The 27,938-nt window shown below is 50.4% G+C and overlaps 1 protein-coding gene across 2 annotated transcripts; it reads left to right on the top strand.

The window, feature by feature from the left end:
• On the top strand, positions 1 to 27,348 carry LOC144106899 (putative E3 ubiquitin-protein ligase RNF144A-A). Of its 2 annotated transcripts, XR_013309154.1 has the most exons (10): positions 1 to 467; positions 14,425 to 14,784; positions 19,020 to 19,121; positions 19,255 to 19,315; positions 19,906 to 20,018; positions 20,541 to 20,632; positions 21,180 to 21,324; positions 22,054 to 22,143; positions 23,560 to 24,235; positions 24,426 to 27,348. XR_013309154.1 is itself a non-coding variant. In XM_077639850.1 (9 exons), exons 2-9 carry the CDS (start codon positions 14,440 to 14,442, stop codon positions 23,695 to 23,697), a joined length of 1,086 nt encoding a protein of 361 aa, XP_077495976.1. In that variant the 5' UTR covers positions 1 to 467; positions 14,425 to 14,439; the 3' UTR covers positions 23,698 to 27,348. The 2 variants fall into 2 exon arrangements, 1 of the variants encoding a protein (XP_077495976.1); XM_077639850.1 differs by having other exon boundaries at positions 23,560 to 27,348.
• Positions 27,349 to 27,938: the final 590 nt, after the last annotated feature.

Below are 27,938 nucleotides of genomic sequence, written 5' to 3'. Positions count from 1 at the left end.
TAAAGGAGAGCGCGGTGGAAAGGAGTTGCGCGAAGGTTGTCCGTACTCTCGCAAGCTTGCGTGTTGCTGAGAACAGAGCAGACAGAGCAGCCTGATCCAGTTCAGCGAGCGGACGGGTGTGTTGTGTGCGTACTTAGGAACTACTACGCGCGGGCGGCCCCGTCATCAGCTGCGCGCGTCGGGTTCTGGCCGCAGCAGTAGCCGTGCGCGCTTTCCGTCGTCGGCATCATCGGAGCCGGGCTTCACGTGAACACGTCGTGCGGCGGGGGACGACCGCAGACGGCAGCTCTGCTTTCACGTTGGTGCGTGGTCGCACGGGGGATTGTGCGCCGATCGTGTTGCTTGCTGGTCGTGATCGGAGCAGCGTCCACGGGAACAGCAGCACCGGAACGCATGCTCTCTTCTCCCGGCCGCCGTCAGGAGCAGAAGCGTCTCGCCTCTGAGGGAGCACCACATCGGCAACCGAGGTTAGTGACTTCGAGAGAGAGGGGGGCACCGCGGAGTTGAGTGCTGCTGGCTGTGCGGTTCGGCGCCCCGGGTGCGAGGAGGGGGTCTGACCGTTAGTCCTAGCGCCGGAACCATTTTGGGTGGCCCTGCTCAGTTTGCGGCGATCGCGACCCGAGCCTATGGGTGGTCGCGGCAGCAGCTGCGCAGGGAGCCAGGCACCGCTTCCTTGCTCCGCTTGCCGAAGATTGCGGGCAGTTCCTCTGTGTGCCGCGCCGGTCTGACAGCGCGCTGGGCGCTGTCGTTTCCAGCAGCATTTCGTTCTCAAAAGTCACCGTCGTACTTGGCCCGTCGCGATCGCCGGCAGGCCGATGTGGTGCTCTGAGGCGACGATTTCCAGACACCTCGAGTACCGAACGTGTTCTGGCCGCCGCGAAAAGCCGTGCGGCGAAGGGCACCAGCTGCTGACGCGCATGTGACGTTCGTTTTGCTGTTGTACACTGTGCATGAGTCATGGTCGCGGCGCTTTGCAGGCTGTCTTCTCGACAGTGCCAAGCAGCGCGGTTTGTGTCACTCCTTGGGCGAGCGCATTAATTCTATGCGCGAGCAGCGAAGGTCCCTCCTGGGACGCCGCGTTTCCTGTCCGACGGGTTTCCGCGAGGGACGCATCCTCGGCGAGAGAGAAGCGCTTCCGCTTTTTCCTCGCGGCAGCCTCCGTGCCAACCTTGCTTTGGAGGTGGCCGTTACAGCCACGCATCTGACATAAGCAGTAATTCCATTGTGCGCCTTGGAGGAGCCGCCGATTAACCTCTGCGCACTTTGGTGGCGAGCTGTGTTCGCAGCTGCTGGGAAGTATCAGTAAACCCTGTAACTCGTTGTTTAGAGTGCGCGTAGACGAAACAGGAAGGCCTCGTAATGTATTGTGTGTGTATAACTTGTCTCGCCGTGCGCCACACTTTTGTCCGACCATCGCCGAAGAATCTCCTTTACCTTGCGCAGTGGTGGAAACAGCGCAGGACAAGAACAATCAGGCGCACACACACACAACGTGGTTTACTCCATCCCATTGTCCTGCGGCTAAATATATATTGGGGCAAACTTGAGTGTGCCTAAATGAACGTTTACGGCAGCACCGAACAACTTTGGGCTCGGGAACGGGAAGCAATTTAGCCTTGCATGTCAGGGACTGCCACTGTTGCCCTCAGTATTATCGGTCGGGGGAAATCAAGACGTGAGCGCGAGCTGCTGGAGGCGTTTTTATTCAGAAAAAATAAGCAGATACGCGACCCTTAAATCGTAATCACTGAAAAGGAGTTTCAATTCTTATCATCGTAAAGTTTCCCTCACCTTGTCCAAAGTTCGCGCTTGCGCAGGAAGTGTGTATAAATGTGGCTGAGTTCCTCGCAACAAATCAATTGTGTGTCCAGCGGTGTTGTGTGTGTAGATCCTTGTTCTTGTCTTGCGTCTGTTTCGCTGGTTCCACCAGTGCGCATTGTGAACCGACTAGCCCAGCAATTTACTCTATCGCCTTCACCTTCTGTGACGTACGTAGCTTGAGCTGTGTTACAGCATGGCATATTCAGACCAACACGCCCAGCTGTTCGTCCTCCAGTGGCTTCTGCATCCGAACTTCACAAGAGCGTATTGTAGTTATGAAATGGTAACACTAATGCAATCAGTTAACGGTCACCTTTCAGTATGAGCTCGTTATCATGCGTACACTACACGACCTAGCTGCCACTTTACCTGGAGACGCAGCTGCGCTTGTGATGAGGCGATGCGCGCGGCAGCTGTAAGGTGCGAAACCTTCGACCGTTTCCCAGAATGCTCGCAAGGCGTGAGGAGAGATCGCCTACCGTCCGATCGTCTGCTAATGACGGGTTTTTTTCTCTCTCCCTGCCGACGTCACATGCTCGTGCACCAGCGAGCATGCATAACCATAAGATTGTTCTGGTGGCCGAAAGCAACGTTTCATTTCCACTTAGCACGCCCGCGCCGTGCTGTTAGTTCTCGGAAGGCAACTTCTGGCCGCTGGGCACTCGTTGAGAGAGGGCGGGCGAGGCCTTGGGCCGGCCCGCCCTGGCCTTGCGCGACCTCGTCTGGCCCCTCCGGCATCATCGTGAAAACTACGCTGCCGACGCCGATCCTTCAGCGCGCTGATCGTGAAAACGAGCGAAATGCCCTGGGCAAAGATCGACTCAGTGCCCCCCCCCCCTTTTTTTTTTTGCGCACGTCTGCGACGGCGGCATCGGGGCCGGACACCTCGTTCAGCCACGGTGTCTTCCTGCCCGTTTTATTAGCGCGTTCATTGGCACTGTGCGAACATGTAGATAGCGTTGTGGTACGTGTGTAGATTGCACGAGGTATTTCGCATCGTGTATTGCTTTTGCGGAGGTCTGACTGCCAGCCGGGGGCGTGGAGTGCTGCAAGTGCTTGACCTAAATCCTGTGAAGATTAAGATTGCTTTTTCGGTGACAGCGATGTGTCGGGCCAGGTATACCACTGGCCGCCTTTGTCTTAGCCAGTCGTGCGCATTATAAAGCGAGCGATGACCTCCTAACTAATCGGAAGGTGCACGCGTGTATGTGTCGAAATTATCTCTGCCTGACAGCAGGTGGGGTGGGTGCGCTCGCGGTCACCTTGAAACGTGTTCGCGCCAGATAGGTGTGTATCGCTTGTCAAAGACAGATAATAATAATAATAATTGGTTTTTGGTGGAATGGAAATGGCGCAGTATCTGTAAGTACTGACCGAGCCCAATGCTGCTTAGGAGGTGTCAAAGACAGACGTCATCATTTATCAGTTGCGCACGACTCTTAGATAGCGCGTGCTAGCACCTGATCAGTGACTAAGTACTGGCGCGTGGACTTTCACGACTTATTGATTGAAATGGGTGCAGCCGATGAGCGTTATCCGATAAGTCAGGCCTGCGATAATGACAGCGAGTGGTCGATGAGAGGGCCGCCATGCGATGGCTGTGTCGTCCCGGGATAGGTTATAGTATCGGCCACGGCGCGATGCCGGTTTGGACGTCTCTCTATGTATCCCTCAGCTGCAGGTGTGGAAACTAAACCCGAGTGTGGACATTACAGGCAGTGCGAGTTTCCGCCCCATGCGATGAGAGATACGTCACCCTCAAAGTCTGAGATCCTCAATGATAAATGTCGCCTGCTACAAAGCACCTGCTTCAGGCACGCGGATCAATTGACCGCCACGCATTGTCTTCGTGATACTTCCCCGTGAAACATTTCTCTTGCACATTGGGCAGCGGAGTTTGAAACGCAGCTGAAGACCTAAATTGACGCATCCTAAACGTCCGAGACCAGATTTACCGGGTCTCGGGTGGATACCACGGGCCAATAAAGTAGCATCACACGGCGCATGTTTCGAGCCCTTCGCCAAACAAAAAAAAAAAGTTGAAAAGGTGATTCTGTCTACCGGGCTTCCCGAAGACATTAAGCTGAATGCCGTCGGCGATGTCGAACAGCGTGTTCTCGCTGAATAGTGAAATGTTCAGATAATGGCACCTCCAAAGCGGTCGTCGCTATCGCCGTCGTTGGAAATGCTCCCCGGTTTGTGCCGGTTGCTCCCCGGAGGGCGAGATAAGAGCCGACAAAAACAGCTGTTGGAAAAGTGAACCCCCGCGTTATCTTTGTCGAGCACTTTCTGTGAACGGCCGTCGGGGAATTACTTTACCTAAAAGGGCGCGACAAAAACTCTGTAACGGGGAAGTACGCAGAAGAAGCAACAACTCTGATAAGTCTGGCGTGCGAATTTCACCGATTTGTCCGCCTTATTACTCCCTCAGTGGTGGGTCGGAAGCATCGTGCAAGCCGTGTTTCTCATTAGTTTTTAATGAAGGCACTTGTGACAAACGGTAGTTGCGCCGCGATGGAAACGAACAAAAGTCACCACTGTATTTCGTTTTAAATTCTTGTACATTTAATTAATGGCCGAGTGGTCTAAGGCATATGTACGTGTATATACGCCAGTCATGCACCCTGCTGGTCAGCGTGGGTTTGAGTATCCGGCTCGGAACAAAAAAGTGGTCCTGTCGTTGTGTGTGCCTGCTTTGTCTTCGTACGTCGCGCCGTCTGCTCTTGTAATTCTCACCTGCCAACTAGCCCACACTAGAGTTCTACTCTGAACTAACCCGAACTTAATTTTACCCGAGTTACTCGGAGGCTTCACGCAACATTCTTGGTTGGGTTCGACCCCGTTATGAAGTGCTTTCGCACCGGAAAGCTTTTCCCTCGTGGTGTGTGAAGGTGGGCGGATGAGATCTAGAAGTTTGCAGGGATACGGTGGCTGCAGCTGGCAAAGGACAGGGTTAATTGGAGAAACACTGGATAGGCCATTGCCCTGCATTGGGCGCAGTCAGGCTGATGATGATGTGAAGGCTTAGTGCTGACGGAAATTCGCCTTGGCTTCCAGACGATGTTCGAACGATACTGCCGTGGCCCGCGGGCATGGCAGCTAAAAACATCCCGTGATGAAACTTTTCAACGGGCAGTCTACAGAAATAGTTGTTCCGAAACCAATATGCGCGTGTCTATCTTGGGAGACGAGCTGCCTTGCACTCGTGTCTGTTTCAGTAATATTAAAGAAATAGCCAGCCAAGAAAGACGAGCACACAAGGAAAGAACTCCTTGTGTGTTCGTATTTTTTGGCTGGTTATTTCTTCTTTAACAGGCCCACCATTCTGCCCTGCTTCTGTTTCACTAATAGTGTGAAATAGTTAACGCCTCACCGGCCTTGGGCTCGCACTCTTCGTGAAGTATTATAAATACCCGTTGTTTTTTTGTACGCCGTCCGTTGCGAGCCGACGGGCGTGTCCCGCGCCTCGGGCGGCCGAGGTTGCCAGGTGGTTTTCTTTTTCGTCTCTCGGTCCGCTTTTGTATGTCATTGCCGGCTTGTCCGGTAATAATAGTTAGGATAATTAGCCGCCCTGCAGCTGCTCGCGTCGATACACCCAAAGAGGCAACTCAAATGCGCCCCTTTTCAGATCGGCGGCGGTTCGACCTCAAGTCTCTTTGCGGCGGCCGCTACTATTATGCGCACACACTAGGCGCAGTCCGCGCTTTCCGCTAATTAACGGTTGCGCCTGCCGCACGTATTTGTCCCCCCCATTAATCGGACCGTTGTTTTTCTCTCTCGTAAGTACACGGCCGAGAGAGTAAAAGAAAATAAAACTGGTTCCACCGCACACACACACACACACAAGCTTTCATTCGTGCGTCTTTAATAACGGTTCGCCTTTCCCCGTGTCCTCGACGACGCCGCGTGCAGTTTGGAGGGTGAATGGTTTCGCTTGCTGTCGCCGAGTGCGTCTCTACGGCGACGCGAGGAGGGATAAAGGCTGTGTTCGGTGTCCTTGCGGAGCTAGCTGTCCGGCCGCCGTCGTGGTGGTGGTGTGTGATCATCAGCGGTGTAGTACAGCTGTCGGCGTTTACTTCGTCGGCCTATACGATGTGGTTGCAGGAGGCGACTCGGTGCATGTGTATGCAAAAACTCGCGCGCATCCAGCCTTTTGAGATTCGGCCGAGGTCCTCTTCTTTCTTTCTATCTTTTATATTTTGTTTGTTCCCCCGAGAAGCGGAGGTCGTGGCGGCGCGTGTATAGAGTCGTAATACACTCACCTTTTGGGATGCCCTCTTCTTGAAAAGTGACTGGCGCGAAAACAAATTGGGAAAAAGTTTCTTCCTGCGCCATGTTAATGAAGGGCGTCTCCTTGTAAACCTTCACCGAGGTCGGGGCATAACGAGCGACGGGTCCATCTGGGAGGAGCGGCGGTTCTTCGGCGAGGCTTCTCGGTAATAGTCGCCAGAGCTGCGACGGTCGACACGTTTTGCGCCGGCGTACAATTACACAGGGAAGCCCCGAGTGGGTGTGTGGTTGCGCGTATTCGCGCCGATGTCGACATCAATGGGGATGGATCGTTGCGTCGTCCAGGGTGGTTCTCAGACTTTTTTTTTTTTTTCCTTCGCCGCCACCAGCTGGCTGTTTCGTCTTTCGCATCTAATGAGCCCGCGTGTCTGTGTCGACATCGTGCGCGCCGGGGAACAAAGTGCGCATCGCTGAAGGAGTTGGTGAGCGCCGCTAACTGGCTTCCCTGGAAGCGAGGCCCATCTGTTGGCGAGGTTCCTATAAATTGACACTGGATAAGCTGAATTTTACCTTTATCGGGCAGATCACGGCTTTCTAACAGCAAAGAGGCTACTGTAGCAATCGCAAAAAACGTAGCCTTTAATATATATATATATATATATATATATATATATATATATATATATATATATATATATATATATATATATATATATATATATATATATATATATATATATATATATATATATATAGACGAACGACATGTATACGATTGTCTGAAGTCGCGGTGCTCGGCTTCCTGTACGCTTTTCTTACGGCCGCTTAGTGAAGTCACCTTTTTTTCTTGTCATCGCTGGTATTTTCTATACCACATCTGCGAGTAGACACACACACGCCGATGGCTTTTCTCGTAAAGATATTGGTAATGCCTTCGCATTAAAAGAACACTAAATACAGGTGCCACCACTGTCGGTCGTTTTCGTAAGCAGCGTGCGGTGACGTGGGGAGAGTGTTTGCGGGTCCCGGATCTCTGAGGCTAGACTAGACTACCTTTCATTCCAGGTGGTGACCACGGAGTCAGTCTAATGTCACGAGATGTTGAAACGAAGGGCGGGAAAGTAATTTTTTTTTTGAATTCAGTTTTCTCAGGAATAAGTACCGCGCCTAGTGCGTAGTAATTTTAATAATAACAATAATAATAACTCGGAAAGCAAGGCCACGTGCTTCAAACGCCTGCCTGCCTTTTTTCATCCTCCAACCTGCACCTACAGAAAAAGTGATGCAAAGGAGTGATAATTTCGCGTGCTGTGCTATGCGTAATAGAAATGGTACATAGGAGCGGCTACATTTCTGCTGCACTACACAAAAAAGGTCTCCTAAACTGGCTAAAAAAAAAAAGAACAGTCGTACTTCGTTATAACAAAACGGTTTATAACGAATTAATGGATATCACGAAGGAATAACGATTCCCATTGGAAGCTCGGTTAAAACGGACTACAACGAAGCTACGTCTGTAACGAAGTAATCGCCGGGCCCCTTCACCTTCGTTATTAAGAGGTTCAACTGTAACACCCCATCTTGTCTGCCCGTTGCTGGTACGACAGTCTCGCGTGACGACCCTCCGTCGACAGCGAATTCAATATCAAGGCCGGTCAGTGTTCGATAGGGCGCGTGTCCTTGCGTTTCGCAGAATAATAAACGACGCGCCAGGATCGCATTGATATGTATACCGGCGCGGGGGCTGCGAACAATGAAAACACGCGGCGCGGCACTCGCTGTTCACGTGCCGTGCCCGTGGTCTCGCTGCAGCTGCGGCATCATGGCGGCGGCCGGGCAGCTGCTGCGTCGTCGTCTGCTACGACGCGAATTTTAAAAATAGCCCCCCGCGAACGGCGGAGAGTGTTTTTCGTCTGCTTAACGCCAGTCAACCGTTGCGCGTGCATTATCTGTCAGGGGCGCTTTCTTGCCTGTTCTGGTGTTTCCTTTCCCGTCGCTGCTTTCGCGCGGTCTGACGTTGTCATTGTCCTACGGACGTGTTTACCCGAGCTGAGTTACACGGGATATGCGTGTTGGGAGGGTGGGCTGACGCCGGGCTTTTGCTTCTAAAGCGCTTTTAACGGGATAGCGTCGGAGGCCCCGTTCGGCTGAAAACATGGCGTCAGCCTGACTGGAAAATCCTGATTGGTCGAGAGTGTATAGTGACGTAGAGAAGCAATTTCGCGATAACAAAAAAAAAGGTCGTCAATTGGAATCGGACCGCCGTCCTTTGGGATTAATGTTGGTGGTGAAAAACTTCTACTATTCAAAAAGAGAGTTTGGGAGTCAGAAGTCCCTGCTACATGGTTGGTATACCCTTAGTCCGGGACACTGCACGACGAGGACCCGTCTCGCGCCCGCTGTACCAGAGCCCTTTGGGACTTACGCGTGGATCAATTGAGGAGGGCAGTCTCCCATGCCTCTCGGGCAGGGGATGGTGAGGATTCTGTGAGTATACATGCCCACACCATGTGAAAGATATCGCAGATCTCTCCGCAGTGTGGGGAACGCCCATTTACGTACGAGGCCTTGTACGAGCACCTCACACACACCACACAGTAGGCGAATTAGATTGCAGGAACACTTAGTTAATTAGGGTCACTAATTGGCGCCTCCAGTCAGTATGAACGACGATAGGTAATAAAGCAGTACTGTGTATGATATGATACGTTAGTCTCTAGTCAGGCCTTTGTCTGCGGCCACAAACATCATCAGCAGCAGTATGCAGTGTCCATGCACTGCGGGACAATTAGGCTTCTTCCCTGGAGTACTGAGCTCCAAATGCTCGTTCGCGATGAGCGCTCTCCAAAGTTCGTATTACTGCCATGAAGGAAGAGACACTGAGCAGCGAGGCTGGGGTTGAGTCCTCCCCCTCAAGGCCGCGCATCGCGGAGCTGCCGTCGCTGTGGGACTCGCAGTATAGCTCACTCACTTCCTCATCATCCCGGAAATGTTTTTCGCACACTGGTCTCTGAGAGAAGAGGAAGATGTCACTGGGCGCGAGGTGGGTGAACATGGAGGTTGGAGCGAAATTTCGTAGCCTTACAGAAAGCCGCGTCACCTGTCGCCGTCACCTGTGCTGCCATGAGCCGGACAGGAAGCGTTTCGCGAGCTTTGCCTTGGGTGGGAAACATCCATATTTGCCATTGTTGATTAAATCCAGACGTCGGCGCCAATTCCTCTCATAGCGGCCGGAGGTAAGCCAACTATAGTGTCGTGTCGTTGCACGGCAACGGTCTCCAGCAGAAAAAAAAAATTCCCCCAACAGGATTCGTCACAACAGGATTCGTCACAACAGGCTACCCTCACAACAGGCTACCCTCACAACAGCCTGCCCTCACAACAGGCTACCCTCACAATCGACTACTGTCACTACCGTAATAACAAACTGCTGTCAAACAATGAAGGAGACGAGCGGTCTCTGAAACTGAGGAAAGCGTACGGGAACGTTTCTTTCTTTTTTTAATTTGTGGCGTTGATGAATGGTAAATTAGTACTGTAATCATTTTTAACCTGAAATATAATTGATTGGGAAGTAGAAGTAAAAACAACCACCGCCGGCGGGAGCCTAACCCACGAACTGCTGTCAAACAGACCAGTGTCAAAGTAACGTAATGTAACAAAGTAACCGTGTATTGGATCTGGGACGGTCAGATGGGAGCTTCCTATATCCTATTAGGATATGTCGTTTGTGTATATACACCGGTCGTCGTAGCTGAAGTCGCTCGTAATCTGCGCTGCTGCAGGAAATCTGGGGCAGCGTAGCTGTTGTAGCCGGTTACGTACTACGCTGCTGCCGAGCCCTGGGCGCCAGGTAGGGGCGGCCGCGTGGCCGCCGTGTGAGCGCCTACGCGACCGCACGCCTGCATCGATCTCCGCCGTCGCCGCCAGACAACGACGGGGGCTAACGTCATCGCCCCCCCCCCCCCCCCTTCTCCATGGTCCGTCCGTCACGCCGTTCGCTCTGTGTCGCCGTGACTCGAGCCGCGTCCTATAGTATAGTGTCTTGTTCCCTCACGCCTGCATCGATCTCCGCCGTCGCCGCCAGACAACGACGGGGGCTAACGTCATCGCCCCCCCCCCCCCCCCCTTCTCCATGGTCCGTCCGTCACGCCGTTCGCTCTGTGTCGCCGTGACTCGAGCCGCGTCCTATAGTATAGTGTCTTGTTCCCTCTGTCCCGTCAAGGGTACCCGAGTGAACGAAATGAACCTGCCCTGTTTCCGTACCGTACGGATATGGTTTGGTTTATGCTTCAGCGGGGGCTAAACGTACCAAAGCGACTCAGGCTATGAGGGACGCCGCAGTGTGAAGGGCTCCGGACAATTTCGACCACCTGGGGTTCTTTAACGTGCACTGACATCGCACGGCACACGGGCGCCTTACCGTTTCGCCTCCATCGAAACGCGGCCGCCGTGGTCGGCTTATTTGTTGTTCATTATTGTTTTTCGTGATGTCTTGCATTGCTTCCCCCGCCAGGTACGTAATGCCTGTAAGGGCGTTTAGGGTATGTGAGTTAGTAAAGAAATTAGTTACTTCAAGGTAACGCAAGCCCCAGGTTGGGGCCCCTTCGTCAGCAGCTGGTGACGTGAGGATGGAAGGAAGCTCCACGTCTTTTTTTCGCCGGCGATCGTGTCCTGCGGCGCTGTTACGCAGACAGTGCACACGCCAGGTGTGCCGAGTTGCGAAAAGTCGCTCCCCTGCAGACGCGAGCTGGTCGATATTTGCTCGCGGTTGCGGAAAACCTCGTCGCTGTTTCCCGCGAAAGGAGAGCAGAAACGCTCGGTCGGCGAGAGGGAAATGGGAAAAAGTGATGACGACGACCTTTTACTGCTGCACTCCGGCGGCGCATGCGCACTCTTTGTGTCTGGGTGTAACTATAGGTGTCGTAGCTGGGCTGTTCCAAAGGGAAAGGAATCCACCTTGCATCGAGTTGGCGGGGGTCGGAGGCTGTACGCAGTGCCAAACAACCTGCATTTCGCCGTGCTTCTGGTGGTATAAATTCCAGATAATTTCATGATCAACGCTTCGTCGTCAGCATTTCATCGGCACCGCCTCAGGAAAAGCAGATGCCTCGATTATTGTCCTATCGGTCCACTCTTTGATGCGTGCAGAGGGAGAGCGCTCGCACCGATCTGACCGCGGCCGGTGTGGGGTGAGCGCTCGGCGTGCAGATCTGTGGCGTGCTCGGTTGGCGTATAATTGTACAATGCAAGAAGACCCAGACCCCTTGTCGCCAGCGGATGAAACAAGAGTTGACTGATTCGGGGCTCGTTTTGTACGGGACCACGTCGGACGGCAGTCTGTGTCTGCGTGGTAGCGCGCTGACGCGGAAGCCGGCGCGGCTCGGGTAACTTGGGGTCACCGGGTCTTCCGCTGTCCAACCGGTCCTCCTCGTGCCACATCGGAGCAGTTCCTGTTCCATTTCTCTCTCTAATGGATCGTGCCTCGCACACTCGCAGCAAGCCCGACTGCGGAAGTCGCAGGGACCGCGGTCGGCTTCGCGTGCCCCCGTACGGCACGCTCCTCGTCGTCGGCTGCATCGGAGCCGTTCGGTAGCGGAGGCTTCCAGAGGTCGGCCGGAGTTGGGCTACTCTGCCGCCGTCAGCGCACGGTTCCTGCTGTGTCTCTACTCTCGTCTGTAGATGATGTCCCTCCTCTGTTGTCCTCCGTTGGCACACATGTCTCGCTGTCGTGCAGGATGGCTATAGCGTCAGGTCCACCGCGAGCTTTGTTTCCCTTGTACCGCAGCAGGGGATTTGAGCACCCCGACTCGCATGCGAAATGCGCGAGGCTCGGTCCCCAGTGCTCCCGGGTACCCACCGGTGAGACAGTGGTTGTGTGATGGCACTCTTCGGTCAGACCATCTGTCCTTACACCATGATAATTCATCAGCATCATCGCTAGGTATGCAACTTCTACTTAGTACCTTTAAGGTTCCAAGTACTGGTGAAAAATGTATGGAGAAAGCTAAATACCGAGCCAGAGGGCGCCCCCCTACCACCCAGTTTCGAAATGGACGCTCATCCATGCTGGACTTGGGCCTGTTGGCCTTCGTCCTCGCGTGGGGCGTTCTTTCGCTGCCAAGAGGAGGAGCAGCGTCTCCCGACGCGGCGGTTGTGACAGCCAGACGGCCGACCCTGTGCGGGGTTAGCGGGCAAGCCTCCAAACGCAACGCGATCGCGTCGCGCATCTGACCCACTTACACCCCTCCGGCCGGGCTGACTCACGGGCGCGCTCGTATGATATCTTTATATGCACTCATATAGACACCCAAGGAGGCAGAGCGACGCCTTGCCCCCCTTTCTGTGCGGCCGAGAAGATGGCGAGATAACGTATGCACGCTCGAGTATCGCCACGCAGTCTCCGCGTGCTGTGTTGCGGCAGAGGATCGTGCATGCATGCGTACCCTTTGCTGCCGGCCCAGATTTGACGCAGCTGCATGGTCGAATGGCGGAGGGTGGTGGAGGCGGGCGATGTTTGAGAAACAATAGGATGCAGAAAAAATTAACTTGACCTTGCGAATATATGTCGCAAAACTCGGCGAGAACGAGCGTAAACTTTTTTTTTTATTTTGTAAAACCTTCGCCCCTCGACGGTACGGTCCAGGTGTGCACCCGCTGTGAGAATGCGGCGCCTTTCCTTTTATTTACTTATTAACCTTTCACAGACGCGCACAGGGCGTCCTAGAGGCAAATTTCGAAACCTTTGACAACGAGGAGGGTGGTCGGTCACGTGATCACAAACTTTCGCGTGCGCCCGGGGGGGGGGGGGGGGGGGGGGTCGCTGTATAATTATGCTTTTATCGTCGTGAGGCGGAGACTGGTTGGAGGAAGATGCTAGTGGGCTACGGACAAATGCAGAGAATCCCTTTCAGAAGGAAGCTGATAGTCTTTCGGGGCAAGTGTGTACGGGCGGGATCTCGGCCCTGCAGCTATAGCCACCAGGCCCCGCGAGGCTAAAACTGTCGAGCGACACAGGCGGCCAGTTCCTTCTCTGGCGGAGTGTACGTGCAGTGTCGACCCGTTCCTTCTTGGTCGCCACTGGAGAGAAGTCGATCCGGAGGTCATCTGCAGCGCGCGACGTGCCGTTGTCCCGGCATCACTTGGCCCTATAAACAGCCACCCGCGTTTGTTTGCCGGTCGGCTTCACGTGCGGGGTTTTGGTGGATGCATAGATTAGACGTACATAACGCGTGTGTGCCACCCCCCTCCATAGATAAGAGGGTGCCAAAAGAGCGCGTCTCGGAGAGGGAGAACCGCGACGACGACGACACAAGGCAGCGACGATCAGCCACGGGGGAAGGCGGCGAACACACTCGCTCCCCCTCTCTGATCGCTGCTGCGCGGAAGGCGGCACAGCAGCGTGGAACGTTGGGATCAGTGCGTGATTGGTGATGAAGCCGAGTCCCAGTCCGGAGGCTCACAAAAGACATTCGCAGGATGGTGAAATCCGCCGTGTGAGGCGCGATTCTGGGACAGGTGTTAGCCGCGGCGAATAAAACGTAGTTTATTCGTTATTGATATTTATGTTATTCTCTGGTAGAGTGCGCGTGACGCCACTATGCTGTCATTCGTGGCGCCACTTTGAACTGCTTAGCGCAGCGCGTTGCAGTGACGTCATGCGTGACGTCACTTCATTCTGATCAGTCGGTGCGGCGCGCGGTGTTCTATACATCGCCGACACTGCGTACGTGCTATTAACAGCTGTCGCTGTGAAGGGCCATAAATGGGCAAGAACTGTGACAGTAATGTTAACTGAAACGTCTCAGAAGAGACAGTGTACTCTAAACACGAATTAGCCTATATCGGAGTGAACAAGGGGTAAGCAGTCCTCCATCGCGCTCCCATTTAGGGGCAGGGTATGCTGCCCAATTCCCGGGGTAAATTTCGAACACTGAATATACTGGAGACTTCCCCTTGGCGGCGGAGGCATTTTCCCACCTCAAAGCGTAGTAATTTGATGCAGTAGCAATAGGAGAAGGCCTACGCAGCACCGGAGGTCTTGAGGTTAGCAAATCGAGATTGAAACCTCAGTCAGAATCTTCGTAACTGCTAGAACTTCGCCTATATATTTTAATAGCTGGGGATTGTTTCCGTTGCCAACCGCGCTTCGAATTTTTAATGATTGAACCCTGCCCCTCGAAAAAAGTGCGCTCGGGGACAGCTTACTCCTTTCGTACCAAAGTTCGCGGGACCATGTCGCTGTCTCGCCTCTATACGACGGTGTGCAAATATGCACGCGACGTGCGTAGCTCCATTATAAACGGGAACACTCGGTTAGCCCGCAGGGAGAAATACACGCAGCTGTCTGATATCAAAGTGTCCTCCCTCCAGGTAGGCCCGTCCAGGATGGCGCAGCCGCCGCGCTCTGAGAAGCGGCGCTCGCTGCTCCGCTGGCTGGTGTCCCGGTCGCGGGAGCGCAAGCCCGCCCCGTCCTCCACCTCCTCTGTGCCGCTGGCCTCGCTGCCCAAGTCGCACACCTACTCGGGCGCCTGCTGCAAGCCGCCCCACCACAGGGCCCAGCGGTCGCTGAGCGTCTACGACGTGCTCGGCACAGCCGCCGGCGAGGGTGCGCCCAGGAGCGCCGAGGATCCCCCGCGGTCCCTGCTGGCGCTGTGCCGCCTCTGCCTCACCGTGGTGCCCTCGTCGGCGCTGTACCGCATGTCGCGCTGCGGATGCTACTTCTGCCTCCAGGTACGCCTCATCGCCTACTGTCGGGGTCTCCAGGGATGGGGGAAAGCGCGCATTGCAGCATGCCAGTTGCGATTGTCGCCTCCACGAGGGTGGTCTCCAGCCACCAGCTGTAGCAACAGAGCTGCGGGCTCCGACTGCGGCCCGCGTGTGCTGGAGGCTGTGGTCCTCGACAATACGCTAACCTGTCGCTCTCACGTGGACCCCAAAGACACACAAACACGCTGAGAGCAGTGTACGCGTCGACCGTACCTCTTCTCGTTGTATCACTTATCGTAAGCTGAGCAACGCGAGTACTGTGCCTAATAAACGCGACATCGGGTGACTTTGAGAGGTGTTCCGGAATCCGCGGCGTCCGCCCACAGCGGTGCTTCGCGGAAGATGGCGTTCGAAGAGACGTTCCTGGGTGTCCTGGCCGCCTTCGCTGAAGGACCGCTGTCGACGCGTACACTACCGCTCAGGAAGAGCGCAAAGAAAGCGAAGCGGGGGGTTCTCGTATACGTGTTTCGTCGCTCTCGTTCCCCCCATTGTTCTGGGCTCGGAACAGAAAAGGGGAATATTCCAGCCGGCGCGTACAGTGCAATATCTCGCCCATCGGCGCGCCCTTGGTGTCAGCGAAGGTCACGCGTCAAGCTCGCAGAACCCCTCGTCGAGGCCGCGCGTGGACGGATGTCACATTCGACGGATTTCCGCGCGGTGCCCCCAGAAGCGAGACTGCGGAAGCCCTGCGTTTTAGGGTGTGTACGTGCGCTGTCTAAAGCAGCCGTCTCAAAGTCGTACTATATTCATACAACTCGAACCCAGAGTGAAGCTCTGCCCACATTCAGAACCTCCGAACGCACTTCCTCCGTGAGGAAAAGTAGACCGTTAACTAAATATGCTCTCCTTGTTACCTAAACAAGAACCTAATCACGAGACGACTTTTTATGCCTCTGGCTTGTTTGATACAGTCAAACATTAAAAAGCTGATCTTGTTCACTGTTGCGATTGGCCACTGGTGTAATACAGGATGCCGCGGACCGTGGCGCAGTGTTACAAACTGCTGTCTTTCTTTATGCTGTTGCCTACTGTAAACCGGCATGTCGCATAAAACAAAATCAGACCGAGCAGAAGTCAAGCTCTGGTGAAGAAAGCCACTCCACGACGAAACATTCTCTTTTGTTCTTGGCGTATAGCATGACCGGCAGTGATGGTCTAATCCGTGACCGAAAATTCCCTAAGTTAGACCCAGAATTCCCTATTATAGGCTCATTTCTCCTGCAGCAGTTTGAAAAACAAAAAAATTGAGACCGTCTCGCTTTTAAATTTCCTAAAATTCCGCGAAAATTCCCTTTTCGCCAAATTTTACCCCTCTTATTCAAAAAGGGAACATCCCCGAATGGATCACTGACGACCGCACGTTGAGGACTTCTCGCTTACCCCTTATAAAATGATCTCTAAAGAGTCTCTAGACTTGTTATATACTCTATTGCCTTCCTGTAGATATTTCTTTTTGTCTATTCAGTCTATAGACTGTCTATGGACAAAAGTCTACTAAAAGTGTATGGCCATAAATATGTAGATTGTCTATAGACTGTCTATCGGATTTGTATTGCCCTATAGACTGTTCTCTAGGGTTCGTCTATAGAGTTTATAGAGAGAAGTCTATGGATAGTCTATAAGCTGTCTAAATTTGTGTTCTCATCGAAGGGTGAAAAAAGGGGGAGATGGCGCAAAGTTATTCCGAAACAAAGCCGAAATCTAAAGGTTTCCGACTTTCACTCAGCGGTCCGCGCGCTCTTGAGACCCCCGTGTGTGTATAGAGAGTCGGCCGTCTTTCTCCCGGTGTCGCACAGAATCGATCGAATTGCGTACTGGCCCGCTCAACGACGAAGTGCGGCGCGACGTACGGCTGACCCACTTTGCGCGACGGTCAAGGCTTCGACCGAAGCCGCTTTTCTTTCCCGCTTGATGAACGGGCGAGATTATCTAGCGATTGTAATCGCTATGTTGCAGTTCTAATCTCACTGTTGGTGTTGCGCACAGGTCGACCCTGCAGCAATATATCGTGGAGAGCGCTAGCCAATCATGGTTGCTCAGTTGTGGGTATAGGAGGAAAAGAAACTTCGTTAGCATTATCGTGATAGCACTGGCAGTTATCGGAACTTTAGGTAAACACATTTGCGTATGTGAGCGCAGCCGCATACGCCTACAAATCTGGAAAACCGCGTGCAGAGCCTTTTCAGCTCCAGTTGAAGAATTCGTGCTGTTCCGGGGCGGGGTCACTTTACACGCTAAGCTGGTCACAACGCCTACGAGTTCTGGGGCGATAAATATAGGTCTAAGCGGGTACGTGTGTTCGGGGGAAATCTCCGAAGGTAGTCTGACGGCTGCAACCGTAGTAGAGTAGATTGTGTACATTCAGCGTACGTGCCAATTACTCATTATAGCATCGTATTGGTGGTGGAGAATATCCTTATTGGTGAGCTTGAGGCGGCCGGACTTCGATCCGGGAGTGAGGTCCAGGACTCCAGGGCCCCAACAGCGCTCGTGGCCGCCGCAGCTCGGCCGCTGATGCTGATCAACCAACCAGGTCGGGGAGGGCACGCTCCCATCCGGCTAAACTCGGGACGGGTGGCGAATGGCCTGGCAGACCCGGACGGTGTGGTATAAAGTCGCACGCGCTCCGCATAGCGGCGCGGTAGCGTGTAGGGTAAAGGCGGTGGCAGCGCGCGAGGTTATTTAGCGTAGGTGCCGATGTGAAGTTAAGGAAGGGAAATGGACTACTCGCGGCGAAGGCGAGGGTTAGCAAGGGGTATTTGCGGCGTTAGGGCGAAAATGCCCTAGAATCTCGGAGAGCAGGGGTCGAAACAGAGTGCCCGGTCAGAGGAGAGCGCTGGTAACTCATATCGACATCAGTGCAACTACCTAAATTGAAATCAGCTCCACCTTGAACTTTTTCCAAGTCCATTAATTGTTGTGCCCATCACTCTTGCGGAGTTGCTCATATAAGTCTGGCATCACAGGCGCGCGCTGACTATACTCGTTTAGTACGTCTTTCAGTTTTGAACGCCTTCGGAAATAGTTTCGTCGGCGAAGAAATCTGGCACACTAGATGTTGCTCGGACAATAACCGCCAAGTACGCGCGCCTGTCAGCTGCAGGTCGTCGCCCACGGTAGTGACAGCAATGTGGGGCGGAATTTCGTAGCTCCTAGTTTATGAGTGGACTAAAGGGGTTTACGCCCATTTACTCTCACCCTCCCCCTCGCCCGTGCGCGTTCGTCCCCACTCGCTAGATCCGCGTAGTTTTCGGTAGCTTCATGATTCCCGCGCCCGGGCACTTTCAGGCGAACACCTTCGTACTCGCTAAACGGGAAAGACGGCCGAGGAGAACGGACCCCGCCCGGGAGCCGCAGTCCCCGCGGATAAGACTGGCGCCAAAATGGCCGCCCTGCCAGTCGCCGAGCGCGGAGTGCACGGAAGCGCGGCCGATGGCGGAGACCGCAGTATCGTGAGTGCGAATACTGGAGTGGCGATCAAATTTCTTTCGGATATTTTAAAGCGAAAGCTTTACTGGCCGGAGGTAGGGCAGTTTCGCGCGATTCCTGGAGAGCCGTGCTGCGCATGCGCGAGGAGCAGTGACGACACACGGCGCATTTCTCTCTCTCTCGCTCTCTAGTCACAACTGCCCATGCCGCAGAGGCCGCGCATTTCCTCAATACGTGGGGTGAGAAGAGGCCTGAGCGATTTCCTCAAAATGCGAATTTCAATTTTCAGTTTCCTCTTTCCCTCCCTCTTTTATCCCTTCCTTTACGGCGGGGTTCCGGTTTCGGGTGTCCACAGAGATATGTGAGACGGTTACTGTGCCATTTCCTTTCCTCAAAAACCAAACAAAACAAGTGAGCGGATGGTGTTTATACAGTTCATTGGTGTTGACAAAGGCAATACGCACAACCCACTCTGTGGGTCAGTGGAGGCCTCAATCTCTCTTTCACTTTGTACATCCTTGATTAGCTGGGCTAATCCACATTAATTTTTTTTGCCCAAAAACTTAAGCAAGAAAAAAAAGTGTGGGAGACTGGGGCAGAAACATTGAATGTTTGTCAAAAGGCAAGGCTGTCACTTTTTTGGGCATTTGTGTAGACTGCGCTTGCATCATTCTCTGTCTCCAGCCGAGATGTGCGGGCTCATTTGTTGATCTGAAATGTGTGCGTTCACAGATGCGAATGTGTTTCTTTTTTCTTTCTATATATTTCAGTGCACACGTCAGTACCTGAGCGTCAGCATCCGTGATGGCAATGCGTACATACCATGCCCTGATGGCAAGTGCCCAACTGGAGGTGTCTTTGAGTCTTCAGAGGTACGACACTTTTGTGGCCCTGCATGTTCATTATGCACATATAACCCATAAATAATGAGTGCATAATGGTATACTTCATCCATTGTGTGAGGCTCACAATTCTTTTCTCTCTCCCCCATACCCTCCCCTGCAGATTGAAAAGCTTGTCGAGAGGGACGTTTTAGAACTCTACCTCCGATGCAAGCTTAACAGAGGTATGTAGTTCAACTTATGTTTTTGCAGCTCTGCATATGTACTTACAATGTGCTTTCATAGAAGTAGCAGCAAAAAGCATCATCATAACACTGCACAGTAAAGAGTTGAAACTTTATGTGGAACAAATTGAAGCAACATGCTGTGGTCTTCTTGGAGCTTAGCTGTGAGCAGCACTAAATCCGTATCTGTTGAGTGGTCCCAAACTATCCCAGCATTATATAAAATGGTCTAGCAATTAAAATTTAATTTGTGAACCTGGTTCTTGATTCGTATTGCCATGAGATACGCACCTGTCAGAGTTCATTTGCATTTGTTGTTTTTAACAAAAATTTTGTGTAAATATTTTATTTATCTTAAAATATTTTAAATATTTAAAAATATCTAAGTTTCCATTATGCACGTCTTCTTATCCTAAAAGTGCAGTATTCATATGCAGCTGTGATGCAGTCTGCCGTAGGGGACCTGCACAATGTTCATGTAATGAACTTGTCTTTCAGAGTAGTAGCACACGTGTTCCTCGTACTTTCACCTCTTGAGCAATCGTCACGGTAGCCAGTGTTTGACATGTTGCCGTTTCTGCTGTCTGCAGACGTGGAGATGGACCCCAACCAGACTTGGTGCCCTGGCCCGGGCTGTGAAAGCATCTGCCGTGTCTTGCCACCACTGCGTGAGTGTGAGGCATCGCCAGTCCACTGCGCCAAGGTGTGTGCCACCTGTGTACTCCATTGCATGACGTCTTGCGTTTGTGGCCAATTTGTACGCTGTCACGGTAACTCAGTCGGTGTGCTGGTTTTGCACCTTGAAGCGTAGCTATAGCCCAGTTCCTTTCTTCCTGAGTGATTTGTGTCTCATGAGTGATTTGTGTCTAGCTTATTTTAATTTTGTAGAATAACCTGCCACTACTTCGTGCTAAAGCGCAGTGCCACACTGTCAGCCCAGCAGTGTATGCCTTGACGGTGCCCTCCCTGTGAGAAAATCACCATAGGTTATCTCGCGGCCTGTGTTCCATTCTGTTATGCTGACATCCATGTTTAGGAATCAGTTAAAAGGTAAATAAAATTCACCTGCAGTTTAACCTAAGCCCTCTGGACTTCTGTTGTAAAGGAGCAATCGTTGTCATTGAAGCCAGCTTTCGTTAGACATGGAGGCTAATATTTACTTAGTTAAACAGTATTGTGCTCACTCTTGGGGCCGTGTATTTACGACCATGTTTCTTCCTTGCAGTGCAAGCTCACATTCTGCTCGTCATGCAAGGAGCGCTGGCATGCTTACCAGTCCTGTGATGAGTTCAGGAGACAGTTCTCTGAGGATGAGCTGTGAGTGCCTTTTCTTTTATTTCTTACTGCTCTTTTTAGACCACCCATAGGACTTAAGATAGAGGAATACAATATAGAGAAGATAGGGTAAAGAGGAGCAAGGTTGGGATAATGCAGAGGTTATGGACTGGTTCTGTTCAATTTTTTTTTCTTTTTGGCCATCATCATTGGTTGATGCGGCCCCACTGTCGCCAGCATTCGCTAGTAGATGCTGCGGATGGCTAGGATTGAATAGAATAGCTTGCTGTTGTGCGTATGGGTTGCAAATTTTAGCAAAAATTGATACAACTGGAACACTGGGCCTTTTAAAGCTACTCTCTAGTATGTAACAAGAAGTAATTCAAAAACCAGCAGAATGTAGCAGCATGCATCACCTTGAATGCATTGCAACAGCAGCTGTATGCAAGTACTTTTATGCAGATGCTTCTACTCAAATGTTCTGGAGTCAGCATTGACATTGCTCCATTGCTTCCGCGTGTACTGATACAGTGGCTTTGTCCGTAGCGTGCCTACATTATTCAACAAAGGATGCACCTTTACAATGCAGGGCCAACCTTCCCGGTGAGGAGTCTGGCCTGATCAAGCGTTGCCCGCGGTGCCGTATCCCCATAGAGCGGGATGAAGGGTGCGCCCAGATGATGTGTAAACGCTGCCGACACGTCTTCTGCTGGTACTGCCTTGCCTCCCTTGATGTGAGTGGCGCCTCCTCTCAGATCCACATGCACTTAGCACACAGTTTGCCTCCTTGAATGATGCTGCCTGGTTTCAGCGTAGCACTGTCCACCGTGGATGTAAAAGGACTACAGTGTGCATTTGGTTCAGTGCATATGTTTACTCGGTGTATTTTCTGCTGACAGTTCGTTCCTCATGACAGTTGTCATAACAGATTCACAGTACTCATATGCTCCAGTGTGGAGATGAAACAAACTAGCTGTTTATATTTATGATTTTGTGGCACCTTGACACTGCTGCTGTCATGCTTTCCTTTGCTTATGCAATGAAACAGTTGGAGACGGGGGTGGTACCTGGGACAAGGAATGCAGCTAGCAGTAATAGCGAGTCATTTTAAGTGACATAGTCACTGCGGGATTGCTCCAATGCTGTAGAAACACTGCGAGTGAGCCACTGAGCAAGTTACACAAGTCCATTGACATGACGTGAACATATTTAATTCGTATTGCTGGAGCCAAACATCTTTGTACCAATCATGCATATATTTTTTGTTTACTTTGCACAAAATAGGGTGACAGGTGCGTTTGCTTGCATTGATAACTACAGTGCATCCCATCACATAGTGTGTCCCATCACCATGCTGCTAGTTGTTTCACACAGGGTTACATTGCTGAAACAAAAGCAGATGGTGCAGTGCTCTGCCAGAATCCCTCCTGAAGTTTTCTGTTTTGCTCATTTCCTTGGTCCAGGATGACTTCCTTTTGCGGCACTATGACAAAGGGCCATGCAAGAACAAACTGGGACACTCACGGGCATCTGTCGTCTGGCACAGGACTCAGGTCTGTCCTCACTATATCATTTACTGCTGGACCTAGAAGGTGCAGAGCAGCTGTGCTTTCTTTTTTCTCTCAGTGGTTAGTAAAATATAGATGGTGCATTTGTGACACAGGTAATATATATGTTTTAGCAGAATTTATATTTTGGTAGCTCAAATTAGGGGAGCATTCATTATGCGAGGACGCCCAGTACGCGAGTAAATAGTTTACAAGTTAGGAATCTTCAAGCTGCATTCACAAACCATTGAAGGAAAAAATCGCAAAGACAATGCACTGATGTAGACAGCAGCTGTGGTCTGATACAGCTTGTGTCTACAGCGAAGTTGCTCCTGCATTCATGACTGTTGCACATTGTTCCTCCGTAACAAGGAAATAGTCCACTGTTAAGGCTTTTTTTTTGTTATCCAAACAAGAAACTCATCACAAGAAAAAATTATAAGCACAAGAGTTTAAATGCCTGTGACTTGTTTGATACACTGAAATGTTAAAATATTTTTTATTCACTAATGTGATTGGTTAGCAGAGTCACTCACAACCCCTAGGGCCATGGCCCATTAATAATAATAATAATAATAATAATAATAATAATAATAATAATAATAATAATAATAATAATAATAATAATAAAACTTATTTCCAATTTCATGTACACACGTTATACTCTGCACTGTTTGCACACCTGTGCTTGAGTGCAGCACAGGCAGCCAGTGGCTCACAACGAACACACATGAATTCTGGTACATAATCAAAATAATGTAGTCCAAACCCTTTTGGCAATCAAAATACAGCTGAATTTCTACTATAAGTATAAAAAGAATAGACAAATTCCTTGGAAGAAAGAATAACCAAAACAACAAGTGAGTTTTATCAGGTATAGCAAAGTCTAAACGTTAAATTTTTGAGAAACACTGTTTTATTTCATCTTTAACCTTTTTCAGTGAGTTTATTTAAGTGCATCTTCGGTTAAGTGATTGAACAATGAGGCAACGTAATACTCGTATTTCTTTTTGTAGTTGGTGCAAATACGTGGTACAGTGAAATATTAATATTTTCTTAGGTCGAATTTTTTTGCTTTTTTTTGCAGCGTGGTTCATAGTAATGCTTTACATATATTACACAATCTGGTAACTGTTACCCACTCTTGTGTATGAATTCTAAAAGACCACTGTTAGCAAAGCAATGTTGGAACATACCATAACCTATGTTTTCTGCGAATTTCATTGTTAGCCTGTTATACTTTGTTTGTTTATTTTTTTGTGTCTCGGAACAATAATCGTAGTAATACGTTACCTTAATACCTGTTCAAATACAAACTGCTGTTTGCTCAAGTTTTATCTTACTATAGAATAGACTATATATGGTCTATTGATCGGATAAGGAAGCGTACATCTAACCATCGTCCACTGCTGTTTCTTGCAGGTGGTAGGCATCTTTGCTGGGTTTGGCTTCCTTCTGCTGCTAGCCTCGCCTCTCCTCTTGTTGGCGGCCCCATGCCTGCTGTGCTGCCGGTGCAGTGGCTGCCACCGCTGCCTTGACCCAGAGCCCGCAACTCTCTGAGCCACCAGAGAAGCCGAGAGAAGACTTCTGGCTGTGTGCTACATGGCACAAATAGACTGCTGTGAGCAGTGCTGTGGGACCGGGCGTCTTCAGCAAGGATTCAACGAAGCAATGTCTTCTGCAGCATGTTGTGCTTAGCGCTCCACGTCCACCTCCGGCTGGCACGAATTTTTGGCAATGACACAGCAAAATGCAGTATTTTGCGCTAACATGACGGTGCCACAGTTTTGGCCGGTATTCGTGCAGTTTTTGCTACAGCACTTCTTGAAGCCTCAGCTGTTGTGCACGCTTCCTTCATTGTTATTTCCTCACTGGAAAAAAGTCGCGAACTTTGTATCATGGGTGCTGCGATCTTCAAGAATTGCATGGCAAGCTTCTCGAACCGTGGAGAGAAATAACTGCAAAGGGAAAAGTTATTCATCCAGTTCATTTTGCATTGGAATGCTAGTGCATAGGTGTTATCAAAGTTTGCAGTTGCGGAAGTGTGTCTACTGCCGTTGGGATTGTAAAAGCATGGCACAAATTTTACTAGAGCTATGTGTGAGATTTGTGAACACTCACACTTAGTTGGCACTGTTGTGGTAGTCATGTGATGGAGCAGCTTTTTACCCTCTCTGTCCATCCATTGTGTGGCTGCCCTCTAAGCTTGTTTTTCCTTCTTATTTGAGAGCAGTCATGTGACATTGGCTTCATTCTTTTATTAGCGTTCTTATGATAGTGGACATTAGAAAAAATAGGGGGGGTTGTCGCCATGCTTTGTAATTTTTATAAAAATGAGTAAAAAAAAATACACATCTAGGACACATATATTTCTTTAGTCTAAATCATTATGGCACATGTTCTAGACAGCTTTAACCTTGGTTTTGCTGTCTCTATTATTTTGTATGCTTAGATGAGATTGAGATACTTTAGCATTGTATTTCTGTTATTTTATTGAAGCTTTGCTTTCACAACATGAAAGTTGGCACTTGCTGGAAAGGTGAACGGAAGGTTCCAATTTTTTTGAAGGAACTGAAACAATGCCTGCACACTAAAAAGATGTGCAGCAACACATGAGCACTTGTATCTCAGTTTTGCAGCTCACAAGAGTTAGGTACTAAACCAAAGAATTAAATTACAAGCTCAGAATTGAAGCTGGCACCAAGAAGGCATAAGTCAAAAATTGGAATTTGGTTTCTTCATTAGCGACCTCTTGCTATCAATGATTCTTGCAAAGAAAATGCACTAAAAGTAGCTACACAAGGTTATGTAGGATTGCTCCATACCTGAAAGCAGCAGATGCTTGTCAGCACATGTATTGGATGTCTTCCAGAACAGATTTTGTTGCAACAGTTCAATGAAAAAAAGTAGACTTGCAAGTAACAGCTGCGCAGCTGTGTTTGACCTGATCAAACGTGTTTTAGAAGTTGTAACGATAAGCTGTTACATTATGCTGCAGTAACACTCTTTTGTGTTCCTTTTACCAAGCTTTCGCCCAGGTGGAGATTCCACATCTCAGCAGCAAAACATGAAAACACCTATGCGCTGGCATGTTTCTATGTGAATGCATGTTAATCATGACTTTGATTGCTCACATGTTGCTTTGGAATGTAGAATGCACCAGCAGCTGGTAAGGAAAGTTTCACAGATACAGCTCTCAAAGTTCAGTGTTGCTGCACAGAAAGCCATGGCAGACATGGCTCGCAATTGAGAGTTGCCGGCTTGCATTTGCCTCTACACAGAACAAATGCGTTGTAGTGACTAATTAGGAGGCTTCTCATAGAGGAGCTGCCACTTCTCGTCCCTGGTGTGTTGCCAGGGGCCCTCTCTGCATTTTTTCTTGACGCCGTCCGTGTTCCACTCAGGTGTGTGATCGTTATACTATTATGCCCGCCAAGCGTCGCTGCACCTTCTGCATTATGCAATGTGAGCACACTACAGAGCTTGCTCCACACTACTTCATCAATTGTCACGGGCTCATCAGAGTGGATGCCTCATATTTTTAGCTCCTTAGGTCTTGAGCTCTTGTGGCAAGTTCTTCTTGTCATTGAACCAGCGGCGCAGCATATATTACCGTTAGCAGACTTTTTCCCCAGGAAACTTAATGTGGAATAAAAGAAGCATGGACATGCAGTGTCCTTTTCTTCACTAACTTCTGTCTCTGATAGTGAGGCATTCTTCACAGCTCAAGGTTCTTTAGTCTGTAGCCGCAGGCTAGAATCCTCGTAAAAAAGCCAAAGGCTCCCCATTTTGTGGTGCTACATCATTATCTCACTATGAAAAAATTGTGGAACGTCAAGGGAACAATGTACATAGTTTTGTGTCACGCTGTCAGAGGCTGATGTACGAAGATTGGGTTCAGCTACCACTTGCTAATGACACGAGTGTCCTTGTTTTCTGGTGTGGTGCCATTAAGTGCAAACTTCAGAATTTCTAACCTGCTTTTGGGTTTATTGGCTGTGAGAAAACAACAGTTCAGGAAGAAATGTGATGGCACTTGAGTTTATGTTAATGTCCTCTGGACAAGTGTTTTGTCACTTGATTTTGTGGCTAGCTAGCTGAGCCTCTTGAGATTGCCGGTGAACCTGTGTGTATACATTTATCTGTGTATAGTCACTTCATTCTGTACATAGCACTATGCTTTGCTCGCACATGCACTTGCAATGTTTGCAGACGCGTGGCAACCGTTGGAAAGTGCTAGCGATAATATGTGCGCAAACTACACTTATTATCCTCTGTGATAGCTTTCAGAGCAGATTAGGTTTAGCTTGTAAGTAATGCAGGTCTTGGAATGAGCCAATGTGCTGTAAGATGTTTTCCAATGCCTATGCAATGCAATGATATGTTGTTGGCTGTATATAATGCTTCTTTAAGAATCAAAGTATACGGGAGTCATATCAAGGGAGATATATTGCAATCGCTGCTGCACTTGATGCTTTGAGTTCTTATTTTGTGTGTGCATGTGTACACAGAGGGCTGCTTCACAGTTCTCAAGAAATAGCATCAAGATAACCGTTTCAGAATCTCGTTGCTGTAGCAAAGCCAGGAAGACAGTTACAAATTGTTTTGTGAGGTAATATTTTGTGGACAGGCATTTTTGGTGGCTACAGTTGGAATGGCCTAGTTCTTCAGATTATGATTTGCAGGTAGTGTGGCAGTGGCAATGTTGTCTTGTATTAATATTGTAGGGCCATCCACGGTTTTGTTCCGGGAAGATGAAGTGGCTTATCATGCATTGCGCATTCACATGCGGCTAGAAACCGCGATTATCACGGACACTGTGCCGTTGACTTTGCTGTTACCCATTTGCACCTCAGCTCTGTGCATAGTTTTTTAACCACCAGCATGCAGGAGTTTGTAGGTGCAATGCTTGGATGCAAATGAGGAAAAAAAAATGCGGTTGTGTTAAATGTATGTTTTACTTGCTGACGAATGAGTCTTTAGAGAGTTTACCACCATTGGTGTGGTGGCAAAGGTTGGAAAGTGAAGTTTCTGGCCGCATGCACCTGTGTGCCAGTTTGTTCCTGTTCTTTTTTTTATTTGCTTGTTGGCTGTCTGAGCTAAGGCGAACAAGGCGGGCATGTACCTAGTCCTCGCAAGCTAGTCTCGACCGAAGGAGTCTTATCATTTTCACTTTATGCACGCGAGAATAAAAACTGGGCCTCATATGCACGCCTGCTGGTTGTAAGTTGTCCTTATTTCTCAGCACACTAGCCAGTGTGCTCCTTGCTTCCTACTAGCAGTCACATGGCTTCACAATTGTGTGCACTGTATTACAAGCCCAAGCAAACAGATATCCGTCGTACATCCGCGCTAAATCCGAACGTCCTGTGCCGAAATTCGACGTCCGTCTGACGTACGAATAGCATCCGCTTTCGTATGGGCTCGGTGCGCTGGTATGGTGGCGCCAGCAGCGAGCACATCGCCAGCGCCGCCTCGTGGCACTCGCCGCGTTAACCGGACGCTCAGTCACGGCCGGTCTCTCGAAGGGAGAGCGCGCGCCCCTCTCGAGACTGGCCGTGGTGGCCCTGCGCCTTCCTCCATGCTCGATGCGTTCGCGCCAGCCCGGCCGCATAGCAGACGAGCACTGACCGCGATGCCATTCTGAGCCAACGCCTGCTTCTCTGCGGATTTCAACGCATTGAAAGCCTTGACGCCACCACTGCTGCATTTCGTTTCAATTGCTTTCAGGTTGGGCTGATCACAGATTCCGAGCAGCCATGATTGTGATGCTGTCCCGACGGCACTGCAATATCTGGCAG

The sequence above is a fragment of the Amblyomma americanum genome, chromosome 10, assembly GCF_052857255.1.
Source record: "Amblyomma americanum isolate KBUSLIRL-KWMA chromosome 10, ASM5285725v1, whole genome shotgun sequence".
Classification (NCBI taxonomy): Eukaryota; Metazoa; Arthropoda; class Arachnida; order Ixodida; family Ixodidae; genus Amblyomma; species Amblyomma americanum.
This window is presented reverse-complemented; position numbering and strand designations above follow the sequence as displayed.